The sequence below is a fragment of the Genypterus blacodes genome, unplaced genomic scaffold (assembly GCF_046128005.1).
Source record: "Genypterus blacodes isolate CSIRO-AG114 ecotype Tasmania unplaced genomic scaffold, CSIRO-AGI_Gbla_v1 ptg000156l_1, whole genome shotgun sequence".
NCBI classification, from domain to species: domain Eukaryota; kingdom Metazoa; phylum Chordata; class Actinopteri; order Ophidiiformes; family Ophidiidae; genus Genypterus; species Genypterus blacodes.
In genome coordinates this window covers 424,551-435,000 of record NW_027466957.1, presented here as the reverse complement: position 1 = coordinate 435,000, position 10,450 = coordinate 424,551, and the positions used below count along the sequence as shown (strand labels likewise).

At 43.8% G+C, this 10,450-nt stretch overlaps 2 protein-coding genes across 3 annotated transcripts in view; one reads left to right on the top strand and one right to left on the bottom strand.

The window, feature by feature from the left end:
• LOC143013040 (6-phosphofructo-2-kinase/fructose-2,6-bisphosphatase) overlaps positions 1-7,301 on the top strand; it is an 8,547-nt gene extending 1,246 nt beyond the window's left edge. Inside the window, exons 1-14 of one of the 2 annotated variants that reach the window (XM_076166472.1) lie at positions 552-760; positions 1,676-1,801; positions 2,456-2,552; positions 2,901-2,967; positions 3,157-3,231; positions 3,324-3,380; positions 3,770-3,891; positions 4,166-4,373; positions 4,458-4,604; positions 4,744-4,848; positions 5,118-5,247; positions 5,350-5,412; positions 5,516-5,580; positions 5,738-7,301. In XM_076166472.1, coding sequence (XP_076022587.1) covers positions 670-760; positions 1,676-1,801; positions 2,456-2,552; positions 2,901-2,967; positions 3,157-3,231; positions 3,324-3,380; positions 3,770-3,891; positions 4,166-4,373; positions 4,458-4,604; positions 4,744-4,848; positions 5,118-5,247; positions 5,350-5,412; positions 5,516-5,580; positions 5,738-5,797 — 1,413 coding nt within the window. In that variant the 5' untranslated portion in view covers positions 552-669 and the 3' untranslated portion in view covers positions 5,798-7,301. Of the gene's footprint in view, positions 1-551; positions 761-1,675; positions 1,802-2,455; positions 2,553-2,900; positions 2,968-3,156; positions 3,232-3,323; positions 3,381-3,769; positions 3,892-4,165; positions 4,374-4,457; positions 4,605-4,743; positions 4,849-5,117; positions 5,248-5,349; positions 5,413-5,515; positions 5,581-5,737 lie in introns of those variants that run through there. The other variant, XM_076166473.1, reaches the window with a different exon arrangement.
• Positions 7,079-10,429, bottom strand: ndnl2 (necdin-like 2). Its single transcript, XM_076166474.1, has 10 exons — positions 10,062-10,429; positions 9,793-9,909; positions 9,638-9,701; positions 9,464-9,543; positions 9,286-9,368; positions 9,064-9,140; positions 8,943-8,985; positions 8,611-8,673; positions 7,711-7,825; positions 7,079-7,563 (listed from the first exon to the last, which is right to left on the bottom strand). Exons 1-10 carry the CDS (start codon positions 10,110-10,112, stop codon positions 7,456-7,458), a joined length of 801 nt encoding a protein of 266 aa, XP_076022589.1. The 5' UTR covers positions 10,113-10,429; the 3' UTR covers positions 7,079-7,455.
• Between the last annotated feature and the right edge of the window lie 21 nt (positions 10,430-10,450).

The following is a 10,450-nucleotide window of genomic DNA, read 5'->3' as shown; positions in this document are numbered from 1 at the left end:
GGCACATGGTTCATCTGAGGCCACAGCCTGATGATGATTTGAACAGATGTGTGTGTGTCCTTGTACTCACTCTTATACTCTGTATCCACAAACACAACATCCACTAATGACCCACAAAGTAAACATAAAGTAGTCCTCTTCTTATTTCTTTCGGTGTTCTCTCTCTCTCTCTCTCTCTCTCTCTCTCTCTCTCTCTCTCTCTCTCTCTCTCTCTCACACACACACACACACAGGTCAGTTTCTTGGCAGTGTATCAGATATCTTCTGAGAAACTCATATAAATACTCTGTCCGGTTTGGTCCTCACCAAGTCCCAGGCCGCTCATCCAGCGTTGGTTTGTCACGCTTACACTCCTTCCTGTGTGCCCGGGTAAAGAGCGCCTTCAAAATGTTACTTTTGTATTGGTGGAGAACCTTATTCATGGCATTATCACAGACAGATAATGTGACTGACAGGTGGTTGGTCCAATCGGAAACAGGTTCATTCCACGCAACAAACCAAGCAGGCGTCCTGACAGAAATGACTGAATCTCCTCCCACTCCGAAATGATGAAGAAAGTTCAAAATCACTGCTCACCTGAACGGACACACACACACTCACATACAGAGGGAAGGATTCATTGGGCTACAGACACACACACGCGTGCACACACACTTGTCAGTTACAGTCATGTCACAGAAGCAAACTACACTTACTCAAACCCCTCTAGAGAAGACCTGGGTTCCCCGGATGAACAGCAAGCTGAGCCGTCGCAGAGGCTGTAAGTACACGCACATAGACACACTCCTACACACAGACACACACACATGTTCCCACAAGGACACCATCTTGTCTTCCTCCCTCAGTCTAACAAGCTGATGCATGCATGTACTCTATCACTGCAGGTTTTTCAACTCAGTCAGGTTTTTAAAATGATATTGTAACTGCTGCCAAATTGTGACCAAATTAAGCGTATTTGGCTTCAGAAAGATTGTTGAGCACATAATGTCCCTCTGCTAGGGACCTAGAGGCCGTTCACCCCAATGGTCAGTGTGTGTGTGTGTGTGTGATAATCCTCAGAATCATCTCATACTTAAAGCTTCTCCCTCTGTCGGTTGCCAGCTTTGTTGTGATGATTCAACTTTTTCTTTTTTTTATAAATCTTTTGTCTATCTTATGTCTTCCACGTTTGCCGTTTGTCTTTCCTGGGAAATGATGTAATGATGATGAAATGATGATAAAAAAACACCAAACCCTGAAGTGACACAACCAATCTGCCCACTGGAACCTCCAATTACAAAGTGCTGCTGACTCAATGGGAATGTGATCGCTGGAATAGAAAGTTCAAATGACTGAATGAACATTGTGCAATTTGTGATTTAACACTGTGCAGATGAAAGCATTGATTCAACTGCAGATATGAGATGAGTGTATGTTATTCATTAGGATCGCACTCTGATGCCCTGCTCACTTCTCCCTTTTCTGTTCCTGTAAAGCTTTATGTTGGTCACAGCTTTTAAATCTGTCTTCCATACAAAACGCTGTCAGACTCCTAATTAGTGCCTTGCCACAGATCCAGGTTAGGATTATATAGAATCGCCTGCCGTCTGCTGCCATCAGTACCGAAGGGAAGTTCTCCTTTCTTAAGAAGTCATGACTAAATACTTTACTCACTCTCTCTGTTTGTGTGTTTTAGCGTCGGTGCCACAGTTCACCAACTCCCCCACCATGATAGTGATGGTGGGACTCCCAGCCAGAGGCAAAACCTACATCTCTAAAAAACTCACCAGATACCTCAACTGGATCGGGGTTCCCACCAAAGGTATCAACTTCCCAATTACAGAGTGATACTGAGACTCAGATTTCACACTGACACACACACACACACACACACACACACAGAAACCTGACATCACGCTCACATGTGGTAGAAGTTCATCAACTCACTGTAGGTCATCAGCATTATTCATGTTATACATGAATAAGTACATGTACTGGACAGGTTCTGACGGTCCTATGTGGGTCTGGTCTCTGTTTCTGCATGTGTAGTTTGAGTAGGTTGTAGGTTTTCCACAGGTCAAGACCCTCTAGTATGAAGTATAGTGGAGCCTTCAGAGTAGACAGGACTGCAGTATATTGTTATTATTTTGTCCACAGCTAAATCTTTTATTCTTTCTTTTTTTACTATTTGTTTTTATTAATGCAAACATTTTACATGACAGTGCGCATACAGTTCTAGGATATTTTGAAGATCCTTTTTTATACAGAAAGAGGGGGAAGGGAAGGAGAGAGATAGATAGAAAGAAGGAAGGAAGGTGGTAGTATTATTATTGTTATTATTGTTGTTAAAGATCTTAGACCTTTAGAACTTAACCACTGGACTCTGACATATTCTGTAAAATGCATACTCAATGAGACAGTTTATGAAAAAATGAAAAAAACATCGGCATCATCACTTCCTTCCTGTTTCTGTCAGTGTTCAATGTTGGACAGTACAGGAGAGACGCCACACGTTCCTACAACAGCTATGAGTTCTTCAGTGCCGACAATATGGAGGCCATGAAGATACGCAAGTATGAACCTTCAGCTGTCCAACTTGTGATGTTTGTGACATACTGTATATTCTAAACAAGAAAGCACTCAGGGAGAACATTTATATCTACATTTGACTTTTCAAACAGACTCCTTGGTTTGCAGCTCATCTGTTAGCATCAATTGGCAACTGGGTGTTAACACAGGGAAAGCAGCCAGAATGGTTGTGTCTCTGTGATCCAGATACGCCTCAACCATACTATAACGTTCCACAACCTGCCTCTCCACAACACAGACACACACAAGCCGAGGGGAAAACAAACGCAGAACATTTGTGTCTGAAGCTTGTTCCGTAGTACTTTGTGTGACTCTGCTGTTTCTCTGCACAGGGCTTGTGCCATTGCGGCTCTGAAAGATGTGTGTGAGTACTTCAACAGGGAGCAGGGGCAGGTGGTGGTGAGTATAAATGATTATATGTTTTAGATTTCTTCTTCCCATATACATGTACAAATGTGGAACCTGATAGCCAAGAAGAGGCATACACACACACTTGGACTGTTCTCTGACTAATTTATTAGCAACCTGATCTAATTTTCTCCCTTAATTTAAAGTTCTGAACTCACTTGTCCTCATTTATTCTGTAAGGTTTTTGACGCCACTAACACCACCACAGAGCGCCGAGAGGTCATCCTCAACTTCGCCAAGGACAACGGTTACAAGGTTTGTTGGTTTTCCTGCGTTTTTACAAATACAATCCAAACATTTAAACTTAAATTCTGGTATAACTTTTCCCCCTTTTTCCTCCTGCGCAGGTTTTCTTCATCGAGTCGGTGTGTGACGATCCTGAAATCATTGCGGAGAATATTAAAGTAAGGGAGCCGAGTCTACAGCCTGAAGCCAAAACAGACAATATGCTTCTTATTTATGAAATCAGTGACAAATGGAACCGATCACAAACATTAGAGCCCCAGTCACATTCTGTCAGGTCACGTGTTTCCCTCTTCGGCTGCTTTCACTCCATTATCCTCCTTCTGCCTCGTCTGAGTTAACCCAGTTCATTTCAGTTAATTAATCCAATTATTCAGGCTATTCATTCAAGTTCCATTTGGTGCCATCCAATTAGGGGAACACATTTATTTTGCAAAATAAGACGTAGGAAGGAAAAGGAACACGTGACATCGTTTGAGACATTCGTTTCATATTTGTTTCTTAAGCTAAATGCTGTCGCCTCCGTCCTTCTTTCTCTTTCCCAAAACAGCAAGTGAAGCTGAGCAGTCCTGACTATGTGGACTGTGACAAGGAAGAGGCTGTAGCTGACTTCTTGAAAAGGATCGAGTGTTACAAACTGACCTACGTCCCGCTGGATGACGACAAGGACAGGTGACTACAAGCAGTCATACGCCTTCTGCCAGCTATGATAGTTCAGATGGGACGACGTGCATGCTCCTTATGTCATCATGAGCAGCGACTTCCAACATTGGCAGCCAGAGGGAACATTTATAATCCAAAGCCCCTGATGCTAAACAATTAGTTTCTGCCTCATACCTACAACACAACAGACGAGTGAAGAGATCCATGCAAAATCATCAAATACACTGTTGTGGTGTCGGTATCATATATTTACATTTTCTTGCTATTTCCCATTTTCCCACAGGAACTTGTCGTACATAAAGATCTTTAATGTGGGCAGTAGATACCTGGTGAACCGGGTCCAGGACCACATCCAGAGCAGGATCGTCTACTACCTCATGAACATCCACGTCACACCGCGCTCCATCTACCTGAGCCGCCACGGAGAGAGTGAACTCAACCTGGTGGGCCGCATCGGGGGAGACTCCGGCCTGTCGCCCCGTGGAAACAAAGTGAGGAGTCTGTGTGTAGTTAAGCCTGTTACACTGCTGTTACACTGCTCCTTCCTGTGCTTTAACATGGTCCTCTCTTGTCAGTTTGCCAGTGCGATGGGTGTGTATATGCGTGGGCAGTGTATCAGCGACCTGAAGGTGTGGACCAGCCACATGAAGAGGACCATCCAGACTGCAGAGGCTCTAGGAGTCCCGTATGAACAGTGGAAGGCCCTCAATGAGATCGATGCTGTGAGTGTGGTGAATGTGTTTGTGTGTGTGTATCTTGTGTGTTGGGTGGAACACTGCATGAATGAAAGAAAGTGGCTTGTCAGAGGAATAGGGTTGTGTGTTTTTGACCCTTTGATGTGTTTTGTCTGGGCTGTCCCAGGGGGTTTGTGAGGAGATGATGTATGAGGAGATTCAGGAGAATTACCCAGAGGAGTTTGCGCTGAGGGACCAAGACAAGTACCGCTACCGCTACCCTAAAGGAGAGGTGAGGAAGGAAAAGCTTGATAAGGTTGAATTTGAAGATGAAGACAAATGAAGGATAAAGCACGGCAGGGTAGCCTTTAATTGTAAGAGTGACTTATCAAACACACACTGATCATCACTTCTTTGCATCAATCATCAATTATCTTCAATAATGGTGATTCTGTTGGCAATGAGTACAATGAGAACTGTCAAAATGGTTGCTTGTCAATTGGTTTGTCTGTAAATGTGAGAGATAAAACAATAACGTCTTTTTCACATGTCCCATACCAGTCGTATGAGGATCTTGTCCAGCGTCTGGAGCCGGTTATCATGGAGCTGGAGAGACAGGAGAACGTTCTAGTCATCTGTCACCAGGCGGTTATGAGATGTCTGCTGGCCTACTTCCTGGACAAGAGTGCTGGTCAGAGAGATTTTCTATATGCGCTTACATTAAGATCGCTCAGAAATTGTCAATGTACTCACAGGCTCCCGATGCTTAATCATAATCTGTTCTCTGTGTCAGATGAGCTGCCGTACCTGAAGTGTCCCCTCCACACGGTGCTGAAACTCACCCCAGTCGCATACGGTCAGCGTCTCTCCGTTTCTCAGTTCCCCACTATCCATTATCTCTTGATTTTCGGATTTAAATTCATCCTAACCTCTTTCTCTGCCTCCGTCTTTTCTCTCAGGTTGTAAAGTGGAATCTGTCTTCCTCAAAATTGAAGCTGTCAACACACACAGAGACAGACCAGAGGCAAGTGACAACATAAACACAGTCAAATGATAATAAGCAAATAAAACAACTGTCAACGTTTAGAATGTACTTTATGAATCCTATTGGCTGATGGTGACAGTCTGTATATTATATTAACAATATATCTGTCATAAATGAGCGTCTCTCTGTCTGTCAGAACGTGGACGTGGACAGAGAACCTGCGGAGGCATTGGTGACGGTCCCAGACCACATCTAGAGGACGAAACGTGACAGACGGGTGGTTTCCTTTCCATTTGCCTGTATGGAAAGTGGCCTTTTTTTAAATGCTGAAATAATCATAGCGGTCATTGTTGTAGTCATTGTTGTGAGATGGAAAACTTTGCTTTGAATGAAACGGAGACATTTCTCCCGGCAGTCTATTTCCATTGTAAATGCACTTTATAATGCAGGACTCAGGCCAAATGTCTGATATGAAGAGGAAGCTTCCTCTACTGTGACAAAGGAAGGAATCCTGCTTACACTGGATCAGTGTTTGGGTACTCTTGAATGTTGCCACCCTCTCTCTCGATGGGCTACTTCTTCCGTCTCCTCATTTCCCTACTCCTCCTTCTCTTGCATTTCATTTCACATAGGTCTCCATTCACATTCAAGACTATCCAAACGGCCCTGATAATACTGATTTTGTGAATGCATGTTGTCATGGTATTTGCCTCTGTGGTACAAACGGGAGTTGTCACGTCGACTATTGTAGCGTGATGTTAACAGCGGTGAGAGAACGCGCTTCACTAGGCAGCTCTGCAAACTACACACACCCACGATCCTTTGGTGTAAAGTGGGATAATTGGCACCTTAACTGCCCAACACCGTGATGTGCCTCACTTCATTGTAAAGGGTTAATTCTATGCACCAACACATCTTTTTATCTTACGTGGGCAGATTTAAAAGAAAACTTGAGGGAACCTGGTGCAATACTATATATAATACTATATAATGATATGGCTGTCCTGTGGTGGAGTCTCACTACATCTCCTCATGTTTCAAAGTTAACTGTCTGATAAGGAACATATGTGAATCACATTGACAGTGTTTATTAGCTTGATGGTTTCCGTCCAGTATAGCTGTGTTTTCATGAGGTGCGTGTTGCCTTAAGTCTAGATCTCATAGTGGCTTCCCAAAAGTGGAGTCTTTAAAAATTGACTGTTGACTGTTAGTTTGCTTCACCTGGGGGAGCAAGAGATTTTCTCAGGAGAGCTTTATGATGTACGCATGTGGACGACACCACCTGCTTTAAAGTTAAAGGCCGTATTTACACTTTGGGATTAAAATGTGATCTCTGTATCATGTGTAGGTGTAAACTGGGCTGAAATTAACAAATGCACCTCACTCCTGACAATGTGTTTAGCAGCTGACGTACCACTTCCAAGATTGAACTAGTTCTTCCTTAATATGTACGTGTAATACATACGGTCAGATGTAAACGTGTGTGTTTGTGATCAGGTCACATCATATAGTCCAGTCTCATGCTGCTGTATAACTGCTCTGTTGTGTGTAACTGTGTGAGTGCTGTGCTGTGTGTTAAGCTCTGTACTGTGTCTCTACTCATCTTTCAGAATGAACTGATAAGAGTGTGTGAGAGACATGAGTGATCAAACTGGCAATCATTGATAGATATAAAAAAAAAAAAGGATTTTATTTTCTAAACATGACAATGAACAGTGTCTCCTTAAAGTTCAGATAATAAAATACAGATACATCTACAACACTGTGCCTGTGTGACATCAAGCGTTGATGTGAAGAATTTCTTAAAAAAACACAAAGCAGAATCTGTGAAGCTGTGCCGCTTCTATTTAAGAAAATATCACTCTAAAGAAGAGCAGCCCACATGGAGGACCTGCCGCTGCTCCAGCATAGGGTTCATCTGTGGCTGCTGGTGCTGGCCTGGCTGGAGCCGGAGGTGGAGGCGGAGCTGGAGTGGGCGTCTCTGTACTGCTGGGCCCAACTCTGAGGCTCCTGGTCATAGAGCTGAGAACAACACACACCATCAATGACACACACCAACTCAACTTAACGACAAGTATACTGAAGCTTTGCTGGGGAAGTGAAAAATAACAAATCAATGTGATAAAGTCAGGGATAGTGTGTGTTCACACCACACACACACACACGTACCTGACCCATAAACTCAAGGATTTTTGCTTTTGACACTTCCTCGTCAGCACGCTGACCCCAACGGACTTCATGCTCAATTGGCTCTGTGTGTGGGATTCGAGTGAACTCCAGGTACCTGGACACACACACACACACACACACACACACACACACACACACACACACACACACACACACACACACACACACACACACACACACACACACACACACACACACACACACACACACACACACACACACACACACACAAGAGTGCTTCTGTTTCAGTGGAACTTCACAACATTTTGGAACATCTGCCAAAGCAGTACATTGTAGAATAACTGCTACACAATAACATTCTTACTTAAACATGTCAAAACTTTCTATTTCTATCACAACAAATCCTCAAATTTTCACAGTTTCAAAGTGTTTTTTTTTCATTTATCTCAATGACAAATAAGAAATACTCTAATTTACTCATTTTAACATTAATGTATCAATTTATTTCTACTTTATAGTCATAAAAACACAATATACTTGTAATCATGACTTCTATTGTTTGACCTGCTCTAATTTGTGTGTGTAAAAATGAGGACACTTGATATTAAAGGAGACACATTTACAGTAACATGTTGGAGTTGGTGCTGGCTCAGACACTCTGCTGTGGTGTTCTGGCCTCTTGCACTCTCTCTCCTGCTGCTCTGTGGTGTGGTATAAACCAGAGTCTACAGTCTGACAGACACTGGCTCTGATCACACCAGGGCACTTTCACATGCACAGACAAACCCAGCGACCCCAGCGAGGCCTGAACCTGTGACCTTCGGGTCAAGGAGCTGCCGGGCGAGTTCACTGAGCCACCGAGGAAGTTACAATCATACCTCAGGGGAAGTGAGTGTGGAGAAAGACGGCAGTCCTCACCTTTGCCGCACAAACTCGTCTGTGATCGCCTTCTTCACGTCACCGAGCACTTCATGCTTTTCTCTAGGGACCAAGATGACTTTTAGAATCATTACAGCACAAAACTGAATATTAAGGATGACTGACAGACAGACAGACAGACAGACAGACAGACAGACAGACAGACAGACAGACAGACAGACAGACAGAGAGAGAGACACACACACACACACACACACACACACACACACACACACACACACACACACACACACACACACACACACACACACACACACACACACACACACACACACACACACACACACACACACACACACACACACACTTACCCAGGGTCTATGCGTAGCTTCTTCAGTGTGTTCCAGATGACATCTAAAGGAGAGAACATTTAGCGGTGTGTGTCTTGGTGCGGCTCCTGATGATATAACATGGATGAAGGGATGCACTCACTTTCTTTGACGACTCCTCCTCTCATGAAAATAACACTCAGGGTGATAAACAACAGTCCCATTTTAGGGTTGACGGGACTTGGGACAGACGAGGGAAAACAGAAAGATACATTGATTCACCAGCTTGGATCATTTGAATGTGAGCATTCATAGACAGCAGCACATGAATGTAGCAGAGGTTGTATATCCATGTCAAGATAAGGATCCCCAATCAAACACTCACTTGTTCAGAGGGGTGTCCAACTTATTGATCAGTATGTACAGGTGATTTTTGGTGTCGATTTCCACCAGTTTAAGGCCAAACACCTGTATGAATGAGTGAATAAAAGGGGGATAAACACACATTGCTTTCCCAACTAATCTAATATGATAATGTTACCCTGATCCCTGCCTGAACAAACCTGGTCAAAGTTGCGCGCTACTCTATTCATGATCTCTGGGTAAATGTTTCTGTACTCTTTCACCACATGCTTCACAAGGTCTGAGAGACAAAAGAGGAAAAATAACATCACAGGATAAACACACATGCATAGTGTCCTCAGCTCTTAATTTGTGTGTGTGTGTGTGTGTCTTACCTGCTCGGCGTACAGGAATCTTCTTTTGGTCCTTCATCAGGAAGTACTGAACCACTTCAGCAGTCTGCAGCATGTACAAACAATATGTGTGAGAAATGACTCTAGAGTTTAAACCACATATATAACAGAGTGTGTGTTTTCTGTGTGTCTGGTACCTTTTCGTCCACCTGCGCAGGTGTGACCTTCTCCAGCCCTTTCTGGACCTGTGATGTGCTCGGCTGAGTAAAGGTCACGTCATCCTCTTCCTCACCCGGTAAGGTGTCTGTGCGCTTCTACACGCAAAGAAGCATCAAAACCAGGGATTAGAGATCCACTTCAGACCAAATATGGCTTCTGCATACACATCATCTCTAAAAAAAAATGAACTGAACAACAACAGCCACGACTCCATGCACATAAACATAAAGCGTGTTAGTGTTAGTACCTTGCTCTGAGAGGAGCTCTGTGTGTTGGACAATCTCTTTCTCTGCGTCATGGGGTCAAACTGTCGGATGATCACATAAAACGAACGAAGTGTGATCAGTAAAACCGACCTAAACCGAACTGGAAAACGCCGGAAGTGACAATGTGAACGCGGTATTATCGTTCGCCGTATAAGAAAGAAATCAGTGAGAGAAACGTTCCGTCCTTCGCCTCAGTCCCAGCGCGCTACAGGAACAGACACACACACGCTAGATTGTCCACATGACTACGGATATTTCGTAAAAGACAAAGAACTCAGAGGCGACTGGGATTCCCGCTTGTATGTTTGTGATTTGTGAGGCGCATTCTGATGACGCGGCTCGTGTGGGCATGTGCAGTGTTTGCAGTCAA

What these genes read in the sequence shown, in the direction of transcription:
- ndnl2 (XM_076166474.1), bottom strand. Translation starts at nt 10,112, where the DNA reads ATGACGCAGAGAAAGAGATTGTCCAACACACAGAGCTCCTCTCAGAGC. An exon ending in GATTCCTGTACGCCGAGCAG is followed by an intron (nt 9,544 to 9,637) that starts GTAAGACACACA and finishes TTTGTCTCTCAG; the next exon opens with ACCTTGTGAAGCATGTGGTG. An exon ending in AAGCTACGCATAGACCCTGG is followed by an intron (nt 8,674 to 8,942) that starts GTAAGTGTGTGT and finishes CTTGGTCCCTAG; the next exon opens with AGAAAAGCATGAAGTGCTCG.